Source organism: Trachurus japonicus, chromosome 13 (assembly GCF_045865225.1).
Source record: "Trachurus japonicus isolate A0001 chromosome 13, Traja_1.0".
NCBI lineage: Eukaryota > Metazoa > Chordata > Actinopteri > Carangiformes > Carangidae > Trachurus > Trachurus japonicus.
The window spans coordinates 30,870,145-30,895,223 of NC_140919.1; the positions used below are offsets into that span (position 1 = coordinate 30,870,145).

A 25,079-nucleotide genomic window follows, 5' to 3' on the forward strand; every position below is an offset into this window, starting at 1 on the left:
AACAGAAGGAAGCAAAGGGGGGAGGGGTATCCTATCACAAGCACTTATCTTATTTCCATTTGCCACTGACCACCCACCTTTCACCTTTCACACAAACTGGTAAAGCCATAGATTAATTAATTTCTCCCACAGGAAGTAAAGTTGTTGTTTTTTTTTTTTTTCCAAGAATGATGTCATGTTTGTGTCCTCTGAGTGCCATGTTACCATCACACAGTGCTGGTTGGTACTTTCCCCTCATTACTCCTTTGTCTCGTCTGGATAAATATGTGGCTATTAGAAGCTGTTGATAAATAATCAGAAATCACCACAGCCTCTTATTAAAAAATTCTGTGAAAAACACCAGCTGTGGTTGCATTAGCCTGTGCACTGCCTCTCCTGTTCCACTACAATAAACCTCACCTCTGTACCGAAATTGTGGCAACATCTGTTGTTGTCCTGCTTTAACATCACATTTGACTGTGGTCAAGAGAGCAGTCAGAGAGGACACAGCTGTTTCTCAGTTACAGTTTTAGTAGAAACAGGGGGAAACACCCTAAGTGGTTAGAATAATAGGCTATTTTGTCTAGACAACACTTCTGCTTGTTCCCCATTGTTAAGAATCAGACACAAAAAGCATGAGACTGAAAACTGTACATAAAAAATAAGGGGAATAAAGCCTCACGTATAAAATGAGTTGGAATTTGTGGTTGTCAGTTTGTAATAATACTTTTAAAAAAAATGCATCCTATTTTCAAACAACACTTTACTGTGATGGTTTAGCTGGAACACCTGGATAAATGTTTCCTCATGCCAGTCAGCTTCACACTGCAACAGCTGGCTCTCCATTCAGAGCATGTAGCTGACTTACAGCTTCACTGCACATCCATTGTTACCAGGCCTGTCCATTATCATGTGTAACATGACGCATTATTAATACTAAAGTCAACGCAGAGAAGGTAATGCTCCTTATTCGCAGTATAAGCTAAGCCAACTGGGTTAGCCAGCCACCTTGTGCAGCCAAGACAAGACAAAGTCTAGCTACAGGTGTGTACGCGTAGCATTATGTCATGGCTCTCGGTTATCTAACTGCAGCACTACACACACTGCAGTCAGCTCACTCACCGGCTGCTCAGCCCTAACGTTTTATTTCTAGGTGCATTAAAGAGACACACTGTCAAGCAGCAACACGACGTTGAGTTATTGCCAGTAGCGCAGCTAGCGTTACTCACTCAGTCAGTCGGCTCAGCAGCAGCAGCAGCAGCAGTCTTGACTGACACGCCGATGCACAGTGATGGTGGTGGCTCCTCTGCCCGCTCTTCCCACAAATGTTGAACGTCTGCTGCGAGCTCCGGCGACCGGCTACTTTCTGCAACACCTGAGACGGATACCTAGCTAGCTGGCCAGATAAGCACTGTGCAAGGCAAAATGTGACATGCTAGCGTTAGCTACCCTAATGCTGCCCAGCTAATAAGAGTTAGCAAGATGAAGATGTGCTTTTCCTCGTAGTGTGAACGACGATCGCCTGCGTTAACTACACCTAAAACAAATAGAAGTGACCGGCGAGCGACAGTGCCGATGCCAAGTGTCGATAATGTCAGCCGAATAGCCAATTTTTATCGAGATAACTTTCCATCCAACCCTGCTCCTTGCATAAAAGGCAGGAATTTCGCCATCGCTTACGGGGCTCCGTGCGCATGCGTGTTACAGCAAATCATGACGAATCCCAAATTCCAAGATAAAGATGAGAAACATTTCTGATACAGTCACGGTTGTTTAATGTTAGTTGGTGCCGTGACGTTTCCAATACCCGGTGCAGTTAATGAACTAGGCTACATCTGTCTTCCTACATTTCCATGACTTAATGGAAATGGTTGACGTGTCTGTGATCGGTTCGTCCACCAAGTCAGTCGCAGAGAAAATGTGTAGGCTACTATGTGTTGAGGCGATTAAATTATTTTTGATTCACTTAAGTGCGAATTAATTCGACTCGGTCTTGCACTGGCACATATTTACGAAAACTCGGCTAAACAACAGGAAATGTGATGGAAACGACTTCATTTATTCATCAACCACATTTTTTCAAATAACTATTATATTAATTGATCCTCTTTATTTTGCTTGTCTGTGGTTTTAAAGTGAAATATTATTTTTGCTCCAATAGACTTGGATGTAAATGCAGATGATTGGCTATTAAAGGAAATAGATGTAAATCTAAATCAGCATTTATTTGCTTTGGGGAGCCCATTATATTTTATAATATGCTGCAGCGCCAGACTCAGGCTTAGACTTGGGATGTAACATTACAACTGTTAATCCACAACCTGAATAGTCAAAAGTAGGTCTAATTACCTCTTTTATATACAGTCTATGATCATTTGTAGACAGCAAACAAGTTGAGGCTGCTGACATAAAATGATCCATATATCTGCACATTAAAGCAGAAACTAATTTGAAATATGTCCTCGTGGGGTTTATTTCCACATAAATGATAACACATTTGATTTCATTTTGAAATACAATGTGTATCTCTCTACAGGCACTCTAACTAAGACCAGGCTTCTCCACGGCTCCATCTGCTGGACTTTATAAAGGAGTGCCATGTGCCTCCTGCAGTGTAAAGTGTAAAGGCGTGTGTGTGTGTGTGTGTGTGTGTGTGTGTGTGTGTGTGTGTGTGTGTGTGTGTGTGTGTGTGTGTGTTCTCAAAGAACTGATGGGAAAATGAACATAGAAAACTAGATGACCCCAGAAGGTATATGGGGGTCGATAGGTCGATAGGAATTAAAAACACAAATAAACAACCGAAGTGCACCGCTCCGATTGTCAGTGAACGCACCACCGGGCCACAGGAAGGAAGTACGGGAGGTGGTGTGTGTTTTTTTCACTCGGTGGTGTAGCGATTAAAGCTAACTACAACAAGCTGCAACCACAGCAACTGACATGAGACTGCTGACATGATTTCATCAGCAACCTGAATCGCCAAATATGTTGGCGAACATTTTCCCAGAGTCACTGTCAATTAGAGAGAGACATCGCGGACGAAACACCAGCTAGAACCACAGCAAGGTAACGTTAATGTCAACAGTTTGAGCCACAGCCCGCAGCAGCAACAACAACAACACTCTTAGGCTAATTAGCTCGACAGTGTTTTTACTGGGCATCGTTGTGCTTACTGACAGCTACCGCTAATAGCTAATGGCAAGATAGTTATGTCGTTAAAAAGTCCTGCTACATGCATAGCTTCATGCGTTGCTTGTTTGTGTCCACTTTAGCATTATTTGATTATCTGAAGTGTTGAACATCTCATCTAAGCTATGGGAGGCGTTCCTCGTGCTAAGTGCAACTTGACGTTATTAACTTACTCAGTGATGCACAATCTCCGTGGATTTATTAGATATAACAGTATTTTAGAATAAAGCCGCCATTATTGAAACTTGGAGTTTGTTACGTTACTTATGACAAACGGAAGCGTTATTAGACACCGTTATTCCCTCTATGTGCCGTTTAATGTTGTCGTACAGCTCTGCACGTAGAGACAAGTAGTTTTTCATGATCATGTATTGAAAATCTGAAATATTGTACCTGATTTCTGATCCATTGACGTAGTCTGGCTTCACCACCCTGACAACATCATGGTCTCAAAAAACAAAAAAAACAACGACACTGTTCTGGAAATGTTGTGTAAAACTCAAATAGAGGCAGCACAAACTGGACTTCACTCTTCTTTCAGTAAACACATACATTTTATTCATTACCAAACTGGGCTCAGTGCCCAGTAGCTGTCTGTTTTCCTGGACTCTTACAGTATGAGATATTGAGACTCTAGTGGATGTTTTATCTCCTCAGTTTACAGTTTATGCATTAATAGCTGTAGACTGTGTGTGCAAAGCATAATTTTAAACATACAGTGATTTTTTCTTTGTTTGATTTAATTTTGGTCAGACATTTTTTGGTCAACTGTATTAGTGATCAGAGAAGCAGTGGCTTTAACATGACAACATCAGAAAATTTGTGCTTGACTGTGACTCAGCATTTTACTTGTCTGTTCATATCAAACAAAACAAAAAAACCTAAAGTACAACGCTTAAGGAATTTGCTATAGAGTAAATGCAGACAACCCAGAAAACAGCTCTGGCTTTATTCCACAAAGGCCTCCTCCCATAGTAGGATGGTATATATTTTTTAAGATCTCATCATCTGTATGACTAATATTCACATCTGTTTAACTGTGTGTTCTCCTAGCTGAGTATTATGCTGGACGTGGGGAAGTGGCCAGTGTTTGCACTCCTTCCTCCTGAGGAACTACGGCTTATCCGCCAGGCTTGTGTCTTTGGCAGCGCTGCAAACGAAGCCCTCTATGTCACAGTTAATGATGAGGTAACCCTTGGGCATTAAGCAATGGCGCTTTAATCCTTTTGTTTACATGAAGACTTGTTGCACCACTCATCAGATTTAACATCCTTTATAACTTACTTTATAGCACAGTTTTTTTCTGTTTTAAAAGTGGGTAGAAAATGCTGCAGCCTTTTCACTGACTGGTTGATACAAGGTGCAGTTCCAGGCACAGGGATAAGCAGATAGAATGAGGCTATCTTTAGCCATACAGGCCTAATACCCCAGCCAGCTCCATTTTTATCCTGTGGAAAGGTGGAGAGCGTGCCTCATCTTTTCAACCCTTGCTCAACTGTTTGTTCCTGTAGCCCAAGCAGTTTATGTTTCAGTGCAGTGGATTGTGGTATAAAAAATGGATTTCACTTCAGACGCTACTAAATGCCTCTGATAACCAAATCTTTTAAAAGATTACACTTTGGCTGCAGATGTAGATAAATTTGGCTGGAAAGTTGACTCTGTAAACCAGTTAATCACTTGATATCATATAAATCATCCAAATCTCTGCACTGGGAAGTTATGAGGGACATTTTTGTCTATTTTCTCACATTTACAGCCAGTTAATGAAAACAGAAACCCAAATAGCTGTAACTTTTCCATTATTTTAAAGCTAATCCTATCATATCTACTCTCATCCCAGGATGTCAAACCCCCCAATATTTACCATATTATCAGTAAACACCAGAACGTTGCATTTGTGTACCATTAATCAGGAGCATTTCAACAGTGATGTTTGCTATTTGCAGGTCTTTGCTCTGGGCACAAACTGCAGTGGCTGCTTAGGGCTCGGAGACCTTCAAAGCACTATTGAGCCGCGCAGGATTGATATTTTGTGTGGAAAGAAGATTGTGTCCCTAAGCTATGGAACAGGACCACATGTGGTTATCGCCACTGCAGGTAATCCAGTTCAGAAAACTTTTGTTTGTCCCTCAAGGCGATAATTTCCTCAGGAGGCAAAAGAACGACATGACAGACAAACAAGATGAGAGATGCAGATGTCTAGAGTCTGGTTTTATTATGATGCTGTGCCTTTACAGCTTGAATATAATTGTGTATTAACAGAAAATACTTAAAAGATTCAGATGGGGTATTGATTAGAGTTTGTTATTTTCAGTTTTAATTAAAAACTGGCAAGCTTTAGCCTGGTGTAATGAGGTAAAAAAAAAAAAAAAGTGTCTCTTTAATTTGATGTGTGACTGTTGGTACAGTTTTGCACCAAAAATAGACACAATGTATTTAATGCAACCTACTCAGTCAGTGCTAAGTTTGGCTATAAGAGTTGTGGTTGTCTGACACTCTTGGGAACCGTCAATGCAGCGGAAATGTTTATGTAGCCTTCCCCAGATCTGTGGCCCATCACCACCCTGTCTCTGAGCTCTGCAGGCAGCTCCTTCCTCCTCATGGTCTGGTTTTTACACTGATATCCATTGTCAGCTGTGATGCCATTATACAGACATGTTTGTAGCTTTTCAAATCATCCCTGCTTTTCCCAGGGCTGTGAGCATCTTCCACACCGACTGCTCTTTAAAACTCCGGCAGCCAAATAGTCTGCACTTTGTCACTGCAGTGTTGGACCAGATCCTGGTACTTGGTGGCCGTCCTTTTCTGAAGTGTCTCGTCATCCATCTTCCAATGAGTCAGTTAAATCAGGATGATCCTCTTCGCCTTCAAACATTATGACCTTGGGGGAAGTGTGGTTTTCTTCTCAGTTCACCTCATCTCCCAAGATCCTGCAGCTACAGGACGGAGGCTCTTCTTTGTCCTCTGGATTGATGAGATTGGTTTTATATTTGTCATTTTCGCTCCAGGATGACAGCCTGTGCTCTGAGCACCTTGTCATAATGGCCTGGCTAAGCACAACCAGCCTCTTTCTCCACATCATTTGCACTGTGGCTTCTCCCCCATCACCACCTATGCAGCTCCACAGCCCTCCTCCTCCAGGTGACAGACCTCTGCTCGGATCATGTCTCTCACTTTACCTCCATTGCAGGCTTGGCCTTTCCTCAGTTGACTATCTCCTGGATCTGGAGCAGGAATTTTCTCACTTTCACTTTTCTTGTCATTTGTGATCACCATGCTTTTTGACTACTGTGCTTGTAGTCAAGGGATGATGTCGTTGGAGTTTGATTGTCCATAAAATATCCTTTTGAAGGTTGGCAAGTGCCGGTCTTCATTGTATTTTCCCTCCCTGCTGCTTCAGTGAGTATATTCATCATGTCCATGATGAACAGGATCGGGGAGAGTGATTCAGCCAGTTGTGATCCCCATTTTCCAGATACTACAATCCTGATCCATCCTGATCAGTTGTGACATTAGAAAGACCAGTCATTCTTCCTTGGTTCCATTCTGTGAAACACAATATATGACAGTATACAATTGGAAATGAGAGTCATAACAAAATCTATACTGTATTTGATAATACAAAGTAAATGCTAGGTGCTGCTTTACGTTATCTCTGCTGACACGCTACCTTTGTCTGCTCTATCGATGTGAGTGTATTTTTATCTGCTGCTTTTTCAGCAAATATATTAAAGTCATCAGTTTCATAAATGCTATTTTAACAAATGCTAATATCCCTTATCATTTCTATTCAGAATTGTACTGAGTCTGAGTGCTGTAAATTATGTGGCTGCTTCTTATCTCCTCATAAAATATTAACCACTGTGACAACATGAATAAAAGTTTGCCTACTGCTCTGCAGATGGAGAGGTGTTTGCTTGGGGCCACAACGGCTACAGCCAACTCGGTAATGGGACCACCAACCACGGACTGACCCCTGCCCTGGTGTCCACCAACCTCCTTAGCAAGAGAGTGACGGAGGTGGCCTGCGGCTCTCACCACACTATCGCCCTGACGACCGACGGAGAGGTAATTTCTCCTCGGGTGTGTTCTCACTGAATATTCTTTTTGCTAAATCTATAGTTCTTTGGGCAGTGACCATGATATCTCTGGGTTCAGGTGTATGCATGGGGCTACAACAACTCGGGCCAAGTCGGCTCAGGGTCCACTGCCAACCAGCCGACACCACGCAGGGTCAGCAGCTGCCTGCAGAACAAAGTGGTGGTTAACATCGCCTGCGGTCAGCTCTGCTCCATGGCTGTTCTGGACAACGGAGAGGTAATGGGTTACATCAAGTGGCAGATGTGAACATGAATAAGTGAATCAGTAGTCTCAGTAGGTCAGCGTTTTGGCAGCCAGCAGCCCAGAACTTTTTAAAAGTGGAGACAAATAAAAATGTCACACTCAAGATATGCATGACTAAGCAGTTGTATATCGCCTTGCACGACTCACCATGTTGTGTTTTTACCTTATTTTCTCATTAGTAGGGCCAAATCTCATTTTTACCCTGATATAATGCTCTCACATAAAATGGTATAACATGTATTGTGAATATATATAATAATATATATGTGATTTCGTACATGATGTAAACTAGGAATGGCAGTGTTTTCTCCACCAAGAATCAGAATATATTATATATTCTGACTATACTGTATATTATTTTCACGCACTTTAGTATACCGCACTTTTTTAGTATACTATAGATAGATGGATAGATAGATAGATAGATAGATAGATAGATAGATAGATAGATAGATAGATAGATAGATAGATAGATAGATAGATAGATAGATAGATAGATGAATAGACAAAAAGAAAGTGAATCAAGGTTTGTATCGTCTCATAGATCTACGGTTGGGGCTACAATTGTAATGGACAGCTTGGTCTGGGCAACAATGGTAATCAGCAGACACCGTGCAGGATTGCTGCTCTCCAAGGTGTCAACATCATCCAGGTAAGAGTTAAAGAGTGAGAGAGAGAGAGTTCTTATGAGGATGTTTTTGAATTATTTATTTCGGCCAGTTTTCAGCTTAATCACACTCTTCCCTCCACATGCAGGTTGCCTGTGGATATGCACATACGTTGGCGCTTACAGATGAGGGCTTTGTTTATGCCTGGGGAGCAAACTCATATGGGCAGTTGGGAACAGGGAATAAGAGTAACCAAGCTCTTCCCACTCAAATAAACACAGACAAGGAGAGGTCAGTATTTTGTTTTTACCTCAGCCTAAATTAGCAGTGGCATCCGAGCGGGTTACTAAGAACTGCATGACAATATTGTGTGAGATGAATCCTTTAAAAGTAATGCCCACTGGTAGTTTTTATCAATAATGACACACCCTCTTTTTGCTCTATCAAGACATCTTCAACATGTTGCAGTGTTAAAGCAGCAGAAGGTCTAACTTCAGTTTTTATCACTAGGATGGTGGAGGTGGCTGCATGTCACACCAGCCACACGTCTGCAGCCAAGACCCAGAGCGGGCAGGTTCTGATGTGGGGTCAGTGTCGAGGTCAAGCTGTGGCCAGCCCCCACCTCACCCATTTCAGCAGCACGGACGATGTGTTCGCGTGCTTCGCCACACCTGCGGTTACATGGCACCTCCTCTCAGTAGGTAAGCGCGGTGTAGAGATATAAATATTTTCGAAGTGAACACTTTGTTCCATTGATCTTTTGACTGGTCAGAGGTAACGATACCATGCGGTGGGCACATATCTCCAGGAATTCCAGGAAGTGGGCTTAGAAATAAACAGGAAAATCTGTTTCCTGGTCACTTCAAACAGACATACATGTGCTGATTGATCTTATCTGCTCACCCCAACCTGACAAACATTTCACCTTGAGATGTTATTTTATTGTTTATGCTTCTTTTTGCACGGTTTGTGACACCCCTCTCTTAGCAAACAAACCACTGAAATCAACAGGGCAATTGTTGTCTATTGTAACTTGTTCTTGATTGTACTAGTCATTCAAATTAGATCTGAGATTAGATTCTTTGATTTTTCTCTTTTCAGTGTCTACCAGAGGGAGTCATTCGAAAGTGTCATTTGTGAGATTTCAAAAAATAATCTATTTGTGTATTTATGTATACAGTTGTTACAGTTGTATAAAAATAGACGTTATCATAAAGCACTTGAGGCAGGCGTCATTCAGAGAGCATTTTGCTAATTTTTAAAAAGAGAAATCATTATGTTCTCTATTTCGTCAGATGGAGATGACTACCTGACCGTGGCCCAGTCTCTGAAGAAGGAGTTTGACAGCCCAGAGATCTCAGACCTGAAGTTCCTGGTTGATGGGAAGTGTATTCATGTTCACAAAGCGCTGCTGAAAATCAGGTACAAAGAGCCACAAACACACTCAAGTCCAAAGACAAATTGTGAACGAGTGCTGCTATGAACGGGTTGCAAATACACACCCTTTACTTTGTGCATGTAGGATTTACTTACTGATATGTGTCCACAGTGTATGCAAACATTTTGAGCTGAACATAAAAAAATATTTAATTTTGTAGAGAATGTACAAAGGAGCTAATTGTGGTCTCCAGGTTTTCCCCTCTGATGTCGAGTCATCTCTTTTCATCTTTGCTTGACTGAGAGATGTATTTTTTCCCTTTCTTCCTCACCAGAGCTGCTTCTTCAACCCTGCCTTTCATTTTGGTCACATGAGTGTATTTTTCACATTCAGAGGTTGCGTCTGGTCATGAGCAATGAAGGCACTGGGGTTTTCAGGGGAACAGAAACACACTTTGATGTTGCAGACTTGTGTGATTGTTGATTATAGAGACAGGAAGTCAAGACAAACCAATAATTCTGTTGGTTGTGCAGCCATGGTGACTGCCAATACACCGAGCCATCCTTCTCTGATAATGAATTTAACATGTGCAGCATATACATTATATACCCGCTGTGCCGCGTTTCCTATATTTAAACACCATCTGTTAAACAGCGCTTCCTCGTGTTTCCTGTTAATGTCGTGGAAGCAAAGACAGACCTATTGTTTCCCGTTTTTCTTTTTATAACCACACTTGGACTCAAAGTATCTGTGTTCCGGTGCCTTGCTCTTTTGCACTGTCAGTAGGAAGGAGCCAGACTGTCTGCGACATCAACCTTTAGTGCCCAGCAACGAATAATGCCTGTTCTGGCAAGGTCACATTCAAATGATATGTTTGAGATGCACTTAAGGGATGAGACATGCATTGTTTGTTCAGCCAGAACCTGAAAACAAATGGCAGAAAGGCACTTGTTGTGTTGTTTTGTGATGTTGTGATGTTTTCAGCCTTAAGACAATTGGCAGTGAGTGTAGACGTAGGGAAAAAAAGAAAGAAGGTAATCAGTATTTCAGATGCAGAAAGCCATAAAGAATAAATTGGGAATAACCCTTTGGATTATAGTTGTTGGCAGACTGCCTCCACTTTCCCCCAGGAGATGTGTAATGGGCTGAACATTGAATCTTGATCAGTGCATGAATTTATAAAAATTTGGTAACCCTTTAATATACATGCTGTTAATTATGTGATAATGTCAAGAAATAGACAAGAAATAACAATTAGTTGCGTCGTAATGTCGAGAAATAGCCTAGAAATAACGGTCAACTGCAAGACTTGGTGGAGAAAAAATCTGGCCTTTCCCAAAAAGTTCAAAGCATGAAAGAATGTGTAATATTTTGCCTTGAAAACCGATGAACTTTCATCCCCTGCTACCTCAGGTGGCTCGTTGTTCAGTTACGTGTTTTACAATTATAACAGTTATAATTACCAGCCTTAACAGAGAACAGCCATTTCTTTTATTGGTTATTATTGATGTTTCCCACTTTGATTGTTAGTGCAGTGAGAACATCAGCATCATTCTACTACTACAACTTGTTATTATTACATATATTTTACTAGACTGTTATTTCTTGGCTATATTTCTTGACATTACTATACAATGAATTGTTACTTCTGGGCTATGTTTCTTGACATTGGCTAATTATTAATGTTTTAAATTGATGCTCTGCAGATATTTTTCCCTCTCCTTCAGCGCTGATTGCCACTCTGTATGAAAATTAATTAGCAGGGTCATGCAACCACTTATTGGCTGGTAATGCAGTTTGCAGACTGCTCTGTTTTACGTCACAAAGATCCTGTTTATTACTTAAAACCCTGTTTCAGTTCCTGGAAAGTGGTACGTTGTTCTGTAATCATTACAGCATGGCGAGCAAAAAAGAAAAACAATGAGGAGAAAAGGGCGAGCCTTTTTTTTTCTAATAACTCGGCGAAAAGAGGATGTGGCATCTTTTAAGCATGTCATACCTCTCTTCTTTGTCTAGGTGTGAGCATTTCCGTGCACTTCTGAATGAAACTGATGAGGACGCCATAGAAATCCACCAGTTCTCATACCTGGTATACAGAGCCTTTCTGGAGTACCTCTACACGGACACTATCAACCTGCCACCAGAGGATGCTATTGGTAAAGCCAGAGAGGAAGCACAGCCTGTTACACACTGACAGCACTACGAATAGAGCCAACACACACTCACCCATTACTGTTGTTCTTGTACGTGTGTTTTTCTGTGTTTTTAGGGTTGCTTGATTTGGCCACTTTCTACCGAGAGACGAGGCTGAAGAGGCTGTGCCAGGAAACGATCAAGAGAGGCATCTCTGAGGAGAACGCCATCACTCTGCTATCAGCTGCTGTCAAGTATGAGGCGCGGGTAAGCTTATAGCCGCTGACACACAGTCAGACAGCTTGGTGGTGGGTGCCTTCACACTAGCTAGTTAGTTATGCTCAGCACTGACCAGACAGCACTCTTCATTTTTAGGACCTGGAGGAGTTCTGCTTCAAGTTTTGCGTCAACCACCTAACAGCTGTCACGCAGACCCAGGCCTTTGCAGACATGGACCACGACCTGCTCAAGAACTTCATTAGCAAAGCCAGCCGCTACGGGGCCTTCAAAAACTGACTAGAGCGCGCAGAGATGCATCCAACATGATGAGGTTTAAGCTCACTGAGGTGCTGAGACTCGACCCCTAGACCAAAGTAAACACCAAGCCGATCAGCACTTCAAAGACTTGTCACCAGGGATGTAAACACTGGAGAGAGGCGCGGTTTAAGGTTTCACCCTGTAGCTGAGGCCTCTGCGCTGCTGCCCCCTAAACCTTCCCCAAACACAACGGTTGCTTGGGGGGGGGGGTGTCGGGGTGGTAAACACTGGATTGTACCACTTGTCCGGTCACAAGAAGACAGTGCAGAGGCAGAATAGCAAGATGCGCCAGCGGCCGTCTCTGCATCGCCCACTGTATGCTTGGGTGATTCAGTGTCTGCTTTGATTCATCAAGCGTGTACCAGACGGATGCGGCGAGACCTACTCACAGCAGCAACCAACTCAGAAAGGATATATGAAAGCACTGCAACCATGAAAAAATAAACACAGTCAACATTTAGGTTGTTTTTTGGTTTTTAGAACACAGCCCCCTGTCATTACACACTTGTGTACATCACATTGTAGTAGATTATTTCTGAACAGTAGAGACAGGAAGTGATCAGCCACCAACAAGTCGGCCATGAATTGTCCCTTCACTTTTGTGCTGCTTTTCTCTGAAGCCTTGATTCTCAAACCGTCTGGATTGAGAAGTTGTATTTAACTGATGAAAAAAACCAAACAAGCTGTTCTTCTTTTTACAAAACTGCAACTTTGAGACCTTTTTTCTTTCCAAGCAAATCTAGTTTATAACAGATCTGATGATTATCTGTTCTCTTCTTTAAGTCACTGTTACACTTTGCCACTTTGTGTTTTTATATATCACAGTAGTTCACCTTTGCCATCCAAATTTATGGTTGCCGTATGACGTTTGTATTCGACTTAACATTTGCACTGTTTTGCTGTAGACAGTTGCTACCATCAACAGACCGATGGGGGAAAAGAAAAAGGTGCAGTTACACTTTGTGAGCGATGAGAACATCCTACTGCATGTTTACTTGTGTTCAGATTAACCCTCTCTGTGCAGCTAAAACAGTGTCTGACTAACACAAGCATACTTATACCCGTCGACAATGTTATACTGTAGATGCAGCTTATTTTTACTGTTTACAAAAGTTTGGTTGTTCATTGTGGTTTGCTTTTGTTTTGTTACTAATAGTATATGGGCAGCAAACTTCTGCTTCTTTTTACACCTCTCCTGACCCTGGTAGAGCCTCATCCTAATGTTAGATACATGTAAAGGCCAAGTGTGACTGTGTTGAATAAAGTCTCATACAGTATAGGACCACACACTCTTTAAATGTAGTTAACCAGATGAATACACATTAAATTGGTCTCAATAGAATGTAAACCTGCTTTAACTTTTATTTTAACAAGCCAATTATTGTAATTGTTTTGGGTTTTTTTTTAACATTTTGATAATCACTAAAAGTTGCCTGTGTGTTATTATTTTGTATGGAAAATGCTGCAAACTGCTGACAGTAGCATTAAAGGTAACATTTGACAATCTGAAATGTATTAAAATGAATATCTGCATAGTTTGATGAATGTGTTATTGCTGTCTGTTACGCTATAATTAGCAGCCTTCACATGCACGTATAAGCAACATATAATAATGTTTGAAATCTGCAACCCAAGCAGCACCATGTTTACTTAGATGTCCAACCCCAGTTTGCTACAAGTTGCAAAACACTAACACATACTGTGCAGATCTAACACCATTCAAAGTAAGCTGTAGTATTTGAATGTCTTTATATATGTACCGGAAGCTTGATTGGTGTACGCTGTGGTTTTCACACCAGCCGCTCTCTTATCAAGTGCCGTTTGAGAAAGCTGAGCGTGTGCCGCTGACTGAAACTTTAAGAGACACACAATGAGCACGCCATCTGCACCTACTCCTTGTATTATCTAAACTCAGAAACAGAGATGTAACTGACATGATTTCACAGTCTTCTTGCAAGAGGAAGCTCTCTAGTGCACAGGTTTCTGTTACTTACTGATTTGTCTTTCCCACAGAAATAACTTCAGTACCTTTACAGTTGTTCAAACATGTAGCAAAGCTGGTGTTTTTTTTTACCTTCAAGACAGATTTAGCCCAGTGGTCTGTCATCACGTTCAGAATTTTAGTCCATGTCACGTCACCCACTATCACTAAAACAACTGTGGTGAAATCATCAAAGTGGAAGGACACCTGTGGTTTTTAAAACTTTAAATATGGCCCCCGGGCGGCTGGTGGTGTGAGAAAACTGAATAAACCCAGTTAAAGTAGAGTTTCATGTAAAACTTTTTAAGTACAAGATTCACTTACTCTACCAAAATTCATTATCAACACAATTGTGTGTGTTTTCAGTCTGAGTTCCACACACACAAACTTTGGCACTTTGACTTGACAGCTTAAAAATGCATGACTTGTAAATAGAGCCTGCAAATGAGTTCATTGTTTAGTGGATCGTGGAAAAAGCTTCTAATCCAGTGAACCCAAAAAGAAGAAAAAGAAGGGGGTTTGGGGGACGTTGACGCCACAGAGACTTGTGAAAAAGAAAAAAGTGTTAAAAGTTGTGAAACTGGCATGAAGTTAATAAGATTTGCAGATAAAGCCTGCACTGTCAGTTGTCCCAGTGGGGAGGATGAAGGGTTTGTGGGTGGGGAGTGTTTGTTTTACGAAGCAGTCAATAGCCCCCGAGCTGATAAGGCTTGTGGGGGAACACTCTGCCCTTCAAAGACCCACACCACACTTCCTTTGTTTCTTACTTTCCTTTTCCAAATGTCAAGCGTCTATTTTAGTCCTAATTTTGAAACCAGTGAAACCACAGGTGCACGTCAACTGTCCAAAAGAAGATTATAACATTTCTATTTGCATGCAAGCTTTTCCTCACATGAATGTCAATGATGCCACCTCTTCTTTTGTGGCGTTTGTTCCCACTCTTAGCAGTTTCAGATGTATTTCAGTTAAACTGAATGGGTTTGTTGTGTGTATGTGTGAGAGAGAGAAAGTGAGAGAGAAACTCATGTCGGGCTCCTAGTGTCTGCTCACTGAAGAGTTTTTGTTGCTGTTGCAGTCCTGGAACGCTTCCTTGGCCTCAAGCGGGGTGTGGGGGGTTGTGTATGAACCGCAGTTCTGTTGGGTTGCACTGGTTTGACTTGTTGTTTGGTTGTTGATGCCAATCCAGCCTTGGTGCAGCCTCTGTATCCAAGGTGAACATGAGAGAATCAGTCGGAGACGCTTTGAGTCACTGTGAATTGGAAACATCCCTTTTGCCAAGTTTGGATATTTCTTGAGCAGCTTTCAGTTTGACAGCTTGTTTTTCATGTTGCACTGATCAAACACAAAGACGTCTGATGCTGAAGGATCAAGTCATTAAGACACATTTAATTAGCTGTCTCAGACTTATGACCAAACACACCCAAGGCTGGTTGGATGTGTCACCAGTTCAGTGAGGTTCACCTGTAACTCTCTCTGTCTTACACAGGATTTCAAGTGTTTCAAGTAAACTTCGGTCTATGTTGGGTCACAAACATGCAGGGTTTAACTTGAATTCATGATGCATCCATGATTTGTAAAGTTTGAACTGGAAACCAACTCTGGCTGCCCGTTGATGATCATTACACAACAACATTATGTCACCTACTATCCTTCTCAGGCATTTACTCAATTATTCGAAGGCATTCATGTCTTGGCCTTCAGGGGTGCCAGACGATTTCCTGGCATTGTGAGAAATTTAACAGTCCAGGGATTTCAGGCACATGTTTTTGTTTAGCAGCCACATACTTGCATGTGAAGAGCTTGTTTTTATGTGCTAGATGGAACTATTTTGTGAGTCAAAGACAATAGTACAAGTTTTCTTTTCTTTTTTCTTGAACATTTCGCTCCAGCCTTGATGGTGTTTATTTTGTTGCGGGCTGACAAAGAGAGGGACACTGACCATAAAACACCCAATGTCTCTGTTATTCTCTGCAAGATTTTTTCCTTCATTTGTTTGGCTATTGTTGGTGAGTGTGTGAAGTCAGAATGCACCGTCTCTGGATTAGTGTCATGTTACCAAACAAGAGCAAACACGTTTGTATCACTGGAGTCAGTTCCACACGGTGGGGGAAATTATTGTAAGCAATAAAAAGCAGCTGACCAAATGATCATTGTTTGATTCTATGCAAATGTAGGTACAAAGAGTGGATTTGGCAGAAGAAAAAACTGCTTTTGTTTGTGATTTTTTGTAGTGACAGGAAGCCCATCCAGTTAGTGTACTTCCTACTTGAAACTGTAGCAACCATCCAACACAAACAGATTCAAACAAATTACAGTATCCACTCAACAATGCTGCCAATCAAATAGCTGAGAGCACTTTCAAGTTGTCTGAGACTGATTATTTATAAACTTAAGATACTTCCCCGCTGAGCGACAAAGGGCCCAGTGTTTCAACTGGCTGCCAAGTTAAGAGCTTCTGTTCAATGAGAGAGCTTATGAAACTATAGGTTTCACAGTGGAACGCTGAGAGGAGAAAGCTGTGGGCACACATGGACATGGGCAGAAGAAAAAGCCCGTGCACACAGAGAAAGCTCTCTGTTCCTGAATAAAACCCTGTTCTTCTTTAGCAGAGCCGTTGCCCACACAGGCAGGAAACAACTAGGAGACAGTTCACTTGTCTCATAAGCTCCAGTCAGACCTGCGGAGGCAGTCACCTCAGGCTAATGCAGGTTTACTGACCTACCCATAGGCACTTCTGACCCCCTGCCCCTGAAGAAGATAAGACAAATCAAACACTAACAGCAGTTTAAAAAAATGTTTAAGTTTTTTTTTTTCATATGTGTCACTGCACTTTTTAAAAAATATATCTTGTAACAAATTACAATACTATAAATGCTGCTGTGTTCAAAATATAACTGAGGTACAAAAGCATTAAAAGAAGTAAGGAACTCCCATGCAGAAAAAATGGTTTCACATCATTGTACTGTTATTATTAGCTTATAACTTGACTGCAAATTTACCGGACGAGAGCTGCCATGTAAATTCAATGAAGTGAAGTGAGTTATTTCCAACAGTGGTGTAGTGGAGAAGAAGTATCAAGTTATTAAGGGATATTTGTAGTTATATTCCACCATTGATGGGGTGATTGGTTGAACACAAAAATATATTTTCTATATTGAAGGCTGTGATCATTACTCACAGTTATGAAGGATAAGACCTTTCCAAAGATTGTCATAAAGTTGTGTTAAAAATGAATTGTTGTATTGTTGTTTTAAGTCAATGAAAACCAGCTTTAAAATAAGCCCATATGAATGTTGCTTAAATAATACATCTTTAATTTTTTCTTATTTGCAGCTATAGTAAGAATATCTCAAAATGTTCATTCTGAACATGTATCCATTCATCAAGAGCATATGACAAAATCTTGATGAATTCCCTTAGTGTTGTTCTGGCTTATTCTTTAACTGTAAGAGCAGACAAAGGAGTGGGAGGAGCTGGGCTGGAGGCAGTGGGAGGAGTTACTACAGCTGCTCTCCACTCAAAGTACAAAAACTGTCTACCCATACAGGCACAAAGGAGAAGTAGAAACTCTGAGGATGAGGCGTGCTGGGCTAAAGCCCTGAGGCTGTCAGCAAGAGAGACAAACAGAGAAAGAGAGAGAGAGAAGTAGAAACTGAGTGACTCAGTCAGTCTGAAAGAAAGCAACAGAGAGGGGGGACAGGAAACAGACCCTGGGGACAAACAGGCGCACTCACATTGTGACACAGAGAGTTCCAGCTTCAGTTCTGCTACTGGGGAGAAGCCTTGCGGTTAGTGGTCAGGACCTTGTGAGAGGAGGACAGCTGAAGACTACAGTGCTGCTGTGGAGGGACTGAAAAGGACAAAAACACTGGACTGAATCTTGTCAAAGCCAAGGAGTTTTGCCATGAGGACAAATTCTAACGGACCTGAATGTGGATATGCCATCACTTCTGTTGTGGAGCCAGCAGCTTGTGACTTCCTGAGTGAAACAGGGGACACACATTCTGTCTGACTGATTTATCTGAGTAAGTAAAGCTCAGTCCTCAACTCGTGGGGACACAGCCTGGTGGAGAGACAGCTCAGGGGGGAGGGGAGGACACTCCAGCCTGAATGTCTGTCCTCTAGAGAGGGGTCTTTTCAACATGAGGTAACCCCCAAAATAACTTACATCAAGACACAAGAGGGAATCGTGTTGGCCATGCGCAGCAGTCCTATCCAGCGTGGACACTGGTGATGGAAGAAAGTTTTTTGAGTGTCTTTCAGTGCATCCTGTTCTGTGCCTTTCTCTCCATTCATGGTGGATTTGTTGTATGGGGTAGCCCTTTCATTATATAGCTATTACATAACAGACACCCCTCATCCTTCCACTTTTGTCTCTCAGAATGTACAACACCACCCCCTCGAGTTTCGGTTTCACCACACCGTGGACGGACAATAACTCGGCTAACATTTCTACTTGCAACAAGAACGATGGTTTCAAGTACCCACTGTACAGCACCATTTTCAGCATTGTGTTTGTGGTGGGGCTGATCACCAATGTTGTAGCCATTTACATCTTCACCTGCTCTCTGAAGCTGAGGAATGAGACCACGACTTACATGATGAACCTGGTTGTGTCTGACCTGCTGTTTGTCTGCACGCTGCCTCTGAGGGTCTTCTACTTCATCAACCAGAACTGGCCCTTTGGCAGCACGCTGTGCAAGGTCTCCGTCTCGTTGTTCTACACCAACATGTACGGCAGCATGCTCTTCCTCACCTGCATCAGCGTGGATCGCTTCCTAGCCATTGTGCACCCCTTTCGCTCGAGGACGCTGAGGACTAAACGCAATGCTAAGATAGTGTGCATTGCTGTGTGGGTGCTGGTGCTGTCAGGGAGCCTCCCCACAGGGTTCATGTTAGAGACCACCTCGCAAGAGAGAAACAAAACTAACGCTACGTTCTGCTTCGAGAACTTCTCCTCCAAGCAGTGGAAGTCCCACCTGTCCAAGGTGGTGATCTTCATAGAAACAGTGGGCTTTCTCATCCCACTGCTACTGAACGTATGTTGCTCCATAATGGTGTTGCAGACCCTGCGTCGCCCCCAAACCATCAGCCGTGGGGGGAAGCTGAACAAAACAAAGATCCTGCACATGATAATTGTACACCTTTTTATTTTTTGTTTTTGCTTCATCCCCTACAATGTAAACTTGGTTTTCTATGCTCTGGTCCGCACCAAAACTCTGACAGGCTGCTATGTGGAGTCTGTGGTCCGAACCATCTACCCAGTAGCCCTCTGCATTGCTGTATCCAACTGCTGCTTTGATCCCATTGTTTACTACTTCACCTCAGAGACCATCCAGAACTCGATCAAGAGGAAGTCTACGGTCAACCGCACTTATGATGCCAAGTTCTCTGAGGCCCTGCAGTCGGAGACCAGCTCTAACCTGCAGTGCAGCCTGAAGAACCTGAAAGCTAAAGTCTTTCATAATGAGTCATCAGTGTGACCATGGGGTTGTATTAAATCCATAAACCGACAAACAACTGTGAGACAACAGGAATGGATTTTATTTTGGAGTACTTTGTGAAGCACATGCCAAGGTAAAATGATCTGATATTAGTCTTCATCTCAGGGCAAATGTTTGGACCTCCGCTCTGCAGTATTACTGCTACAAGATCCCTTGTTCGCATCTGTGGATTTATTCCTTTATTTATTACTACTTATTAATTCCCCTCCCCTATGGACATTGTGTAAAGCACAATTACTCTGCCAGTGACCTGGAAGGGAATGTGATCACTGAACAGCAGGACAGTTATGATATTGAATGCTACATGTGCCTGTATATCTGAACATTTCCGTGGTAAGTTGTGGTGCTAACTGTAGAATAGTATCTATTAAATTAACATAAAGTTATATCAAGCTATAAAGTGTACAGTACGGCTTGTTTTGTTGTTGTTTTGTGTTAATTGTGAATTACAAATAGGTCACAGTGCCTTTCTTTGTTCTGGCGGCATTTCATTATAGTCTGTATTAAATTGTGTTAACTGCCATTAAATGCACTGACATGGAATTCCAGATACTGCACTCATGCCACAGTAATGAATAAAAGTCATGTACTGTCTAAAACAAGTGAAACATTTTGTATGTTTTGACACTGATATGCAATTCATTTTAGGTGCTGAACACGCACAATGCAGCAGCTTGTTAATTGCAACGAAGCTGTAACTGCTGAACTTCTGTTTGTCCTACATGCAAATGAGGTTTTTAAAAAAGTGGAAGTGGAGCGTCTGGTGAGTCTCTCTGACTCCCACTGGGGTGTGTCGTGCCAGCTTCCTGTGTGGCAACCACTGATGGAGAAGAGGAAGCCTTTATTAATGGAACTGAGAAAAAAATCAGGCAAACAGTAAATATGTAAATGTGATGTGTAAGAAGCACTTTACTGTAAAGCCACCGTGATTTGGTGACGCACAGAGAGTGGATCACTTGGTACCAGACAGGAGCTGAAGCAGTGAAGTGTCTTTTATGTTTAATTTGACCTAGATAGGAATTCTATTTTATCATCCTGTTAAATGTTGTTTTCCTCCCCCACAAGGACGTGGTGTTTTTTATAGATATGGTAATCGACAAGGCCGGTCCTGTGCACCGGAACAGAACAGTCAGTGCTGCTGCACAATAAATCAGGATGCCTTTGATCAACAAAGTAAGACTACTCTAACAGTCAGGCAGCATAATTTTAATTGCTCATACCCAAATAGAATAAAATAAAACAACATCAAAGTAAAATTAAAATGAAAAGAAATCATGTTTACAATTTATTTTTAAAAAAAAGTGTAAAACATTTGTCCTGCTGGACAAATTTTCAAGTGATGTAACAGCAAGGAGTCGGCACAGCGTGAGAGTGAATAACAGAAAGCACATGGCGCTCTAACTTTATTGACATAACCTGAAAGTCAGTTAGCGGCACTTTATACGTGCCCCACCTAAAACGCTGAGGCTCCGAGGCAACGTGAGAGAGTCAAGGACAGGCTTAAAGACCTGGCCTGTTGAGAAAACAAACAAGCACAATTTGACACTCAGGGATTTCATGCCGTCTTAGAGCAGCGCCCTTATCATCATCATCTGAGCAGCTGCAACAGCACCACCACGGGCTTTCAAAGCACGGCCAACTAGAACCTGTTCAGGACTGGTTCTAGTGAGTAACCACACATCACTGATCATCATGCACAACTGAGTGTGTATTCAACACAGGCCTTTTCTGTTCAGCAGGTATTCATTGCTCTTGTCATCTGGGCCAAAGGTCAGGGAGAACAAAACATGAAATGTCTGTTTAAGAGTTTAATCACACACACACACACACTGATTATCTAACCTTATCAAGTGTTATAGTGAAACAAGAGTGACCAAACAAATAAGTTCAGTGCAATCATTTCCTATTGAATATTTCCACATCTCTTTCTGAAAATGAACCAGCACCTTCCTCTTACTCAACTGTTGTTGTAACTTCTGGTAGTTTCACAACTGTTCCTATCTTTCGATGGGCATGTTGCCTAATGTCAAGAACATGAAGCTGTGTATACACCGCTGAAGTCTTATGGTTGTATAAGCACACATGTATCAGGGATCGGACCCCTCACGTGAGCCCAGCAGGCTCCCCTGCATACACAACAGTTATCTAATCAGCTTGACCTCCTCTTCCCAGCAGACTGCAGGGTGAGAAAACACAGATGCTGCACTGGTTGTCATCACATATATTCTGTTCTACATTGCTCCGGTAATCTCAGATGCATCAAAGCATTCTTGTTCAGTGTGAGGTGGACCGCAGATCTGTGTCTTTTTCTTTTTTTTCTTCTTTTTGCACAAGTGATGTGAAGAAGATAGTGATTTTGCAAAAATAACTTTTTCTATATTTAACAAGAGTTTTACGAGTGGCTTTATCTACCTCATTTCCTCAAATCAGCTTGTAGATATACATCATATTATAGGCTAGGTAATTTGAAGTGAGAGCATGAGTCCTTCAAGGTCACACAACACAGCGCATATTTTGTCTGAGAGGCTGTCTTCATCAGGATCGTCACAGTCGGTACCATCCTCCAAGTCTTACTACAGACAACAACAAGCCTGGATCTAACCTTGAACTTTTAGCATTAGGTCCCTGTTCCCCTGTGTTAAATACAGCATGTTTTCTGCATTCAACCTCTTAATGGCTGCTATATGAAGTTGTGTCAGTCCCAAGTGAGCAGAGATCCTCTGGTGTGTTGAGAAGTCATGTCAGGATGAATTTCTCTGCTGGGGCACTGTGACCCCAGTATGTGCAAACTTTCAGGAGTTGGTTGGACATAGTGGGTAAGGGGTGAAGTCTTCTCATCCTCAGGCACACTCTACAGCTTTGGATCACATGACAAAGGAAGCGTCTATCCTGCTTAATGGGTCTGAGGGAGGTGGGGTGGGAATCAACCAAGAGGAAATAGCTGTTATTACACTAATGTGGCTAGTGCTCATTTAGATATCTGCACCGTTTTCCCATGGTAACGCCAGAATCCCATTCCACATATCTGGTATTTACAGTCCCACCTTGGTCGTAGGGGTAAACAAGTATTATTATTGTTCTATAAAAAGTTTTGCCACTCTCAAGGGGCAAAGAGTACTCGCTTGCAAGACAGCTTTCGTGACTAGGGAAGGAGAAACAATAAAAAGCACACAATGCCGGAGACAGAACTTTGCGTTAAGTAATCATTCGCCAGGAAGTGGTTTGACAAAAAAAGAGACATCTTGCCTGTGCTCGCACAACAGCCCCACTCATTCCAAAAATCAGTGGCAGCACCGAGCTAATAACCAGTGGTGGAATGAACTCAGTGTCTGCAAGGAGGGAGGTAAACTAAATAACTGCACCAACAGTCACATGTAATCCTCCTTAACTCTCTGTCGCCTCCATCCATAAACAGGCCTTATCAGGTCCTGGAGGGGATATCTGACCAGATTAGCTTTTGGTTGCATAACATGTGCAGAATGAAACAGTAAGCATAAACAGCATGTTAATAAAAACACTCCCTTCGTTGGGATACAGTGGCGTTGACAAAAACATGCATTTTGAACGTGAAAGTGCTCAACTTTAAAGTATCACAAAGGTCATTGTGGTTTCATTTAGTATGACAACATTTCAGTGGTGAAATGAAAGTAGGACATTTTGAAACCACATTGGAACAGAGTCTGTCAACAATGCCCATCACTCTCTCACTCTTCATCAGCCAGATGAGTCCTCACCTCAAGGGAAGAATTACGAGACACCTGACGACCTGCATGCCTGTCTTGGTGGTTGGTTGGAGCATGTCATCATTGCTTAAACAGCCAAGAATTTCCTGTCAACAGCAACAACAAATTGGAGATGGAGATAGATTTGACAGATGATTCATACAGGCTCAAATTGAGAAAAGTGTGGTTGGTGCAGATTTTAATTAGTAACACTTACTTCACTAGTGTGGGTTGGTATAGGCAAGGTAAGGTAAGGCAATGCATGGCAGTTTTATTTATAGCACATCTCATATCAAGTGGTAACTCAATGTGCTTTACATAAAAATAAAACATTTAACAGTAAGAATTGGAAACAGGAAAAAATGGTAGGGGGGTGTGTGGGTGTGTGCGTGGGTGGGTCGGTTGGTTAAGAAGATGTCATCTAAAATTTTGAAATACCTGAGAAGTGTCCATGTCAAACCGAGAAGCCACAAGCTCCAACATGAGACAGGACTTGCGGGAAGAGTGGTTGACTGTTCTGGGGAAATCAGTTCCTGTGAATCCTACTCGGAATTCCCATAAACACTAACACACAATGAAACACACTGTTGCACGCATGTTTTGGAGTTTGACAGATTTATTTCCTGGTCACACTCCGACTATAACACCCCCCATACTACCACTGTACACACACTCTTCAGTTCGAGTGTTTCTGCCTAACTGAACATGGTGTCACAGTCTGTTGGAGAAAAAAAAAAAACATAAAGATTTGGTGAGTTCTGCTTGATGGGACCATTTGGGGTTTCCTCAAGTGGGTGTTCTCCCTCTGGAGACTCCTGGGAGGTTTAAACAATGTCCGAGCAGCCATTGTGAACACGTTAATCCTCTGTTGTAGCTACAGCTTCTACCCAGAGAGGAGAGCCCATGGTGCGACTGACAGTCTCATGAGAGAGGGGAGAGGTCACTGGCTCTAACCCCAGAGCAGCCACATGTCCCATGTATCCTGTCAAAGCACCCATGTGCTAAATGATGATAGGATAAAACCTTTTAAAATGTCATCTGTATGCAGCACATTAAGATCACATTACTTTATGTTTTTAGCTTCATTGTAGATGTAAGATACTTAAATGTGATGTGCAATTGATCATTCACTGTCCCATAAGGTGACATAGTCAGTATTAGGATCAAGTCAGTTCAAATTAAAAAATCAAATTAATACATTAGAATGGCATATCGTCACATTGAAAAAAACCTACCATATTCCTATCTCTTACAGAAACTCTGAATCCTCACCTACATGTTCAGCACATGCGACTCTGGATGACTACCTACCTTCACTACCTGAAATTGAAACTAAACTGTACAATAAGTAAAGAGCTGATCAGGACAAGTTGTACTGAAATTTACCTATCGAGTTTTACACAGTGGCTCCACCAAGCACAAGGCAGGATTAGTGATACCCGGGCCCCCACTAATGCTAAAGAACAGGCTCATAAACAAACGCCCATAGCACACTCCACAGCACAACCACACATAAAAGCTGACGCTTACAGGTCAGCCTTCAGGTCAGCATGTTCCCCATGAGGAATTTCCACAGACCACACAATACTTCTCCTCTTCCTCTGCTTCTCGTCTTCAGCAGAATGCAGTCTCCTTAACCACAGAAGATCACTGTTTGAAGGAAGTCGATGTCAACATCTGCTCAACCCTAACCCTCGTCCCAAAACC

The 25,079-nt window shown here is 42.1% G+C and overlaps 3 protein-coding genes across 3 annotated transcripts in view; 2 read left to right on the forward strand and 1 right to left on the reverse strand.

The window, feature by feature from the left end:
* Nucleotides 1-1,895, reverse strand: part of fndc3a (fibronectin type III domain containing 3A) — a 49,616-nt gene extending 47,721 nt beyond the window's left edge. The window contains exon 1 of the mRNA XM_085795936.1: nucleotides 1,209-1,895. The gene's annotated coding sequence lies outside the window, so the exon portion shown is untranslated. The remainder of the gene's footprint in view (nucleotides 1-1,208) is intronic.
* A 966-nt stretch (nucleotides 1,896-2,861) lies between these two features.
* On the forward strand, nucleotides 2,862-13,700 carry rcbtb2 (regulator of chromosome condensation (RCC1) and BTB (POZ) domain containing protein 2). Its single transcript, XM_085795925.1, has 12 exons — nucleotides 2,862-3,042; nucleotides 4,219-4,353; nucleotides 5,112-5,262; nucleotides 7,067-7,233; nucleotides 7,324-7,482; nucleotides 8,054-8,161; nucleotides 8,266-8,408; nucleotides 8,628-8,818; nucleotides 9,413-9,539; nucleotides 11,512-11,651; nucleotides 11,765-11,895; nucleotides 12,004-13,700. Exons 2-12 carry the CDS (start codon nucleotides 4,228-4,230, stop codon nucleotides 12,142-12,144), a joined length of 1,584 nt encoding a protein of 527 aa, XP_085652051.1. The 5' UTR covers nucleotides 2,862-3,042; nucleotides 4,219-4,227; the 3' UTR covers nucleotides 12,145-13,700.
* A 3,937-nt stretch (nucleotides 13,701-17,637) lies between these two features.
* Nucleotides 17,638-20,249, forward strand: lpar6a (lysophosphatidic acid receptor 6a). The gene has a single exon (XM_085795926.1). It carries the CDS (start codon nucleotides 18,529-18,531, stop codon nucleotides 19,627-19,629), a length of 1,101 nt encoding a protein of 366 aa, XP_085652052.1. The 5' UTR covers nucleotides 17,638-18,528; the 3' UTR covers nucleotides 19,630-20,249.
* Nucleotides 20,250-25,079: the final 4,830 nt, after the last annotated feature.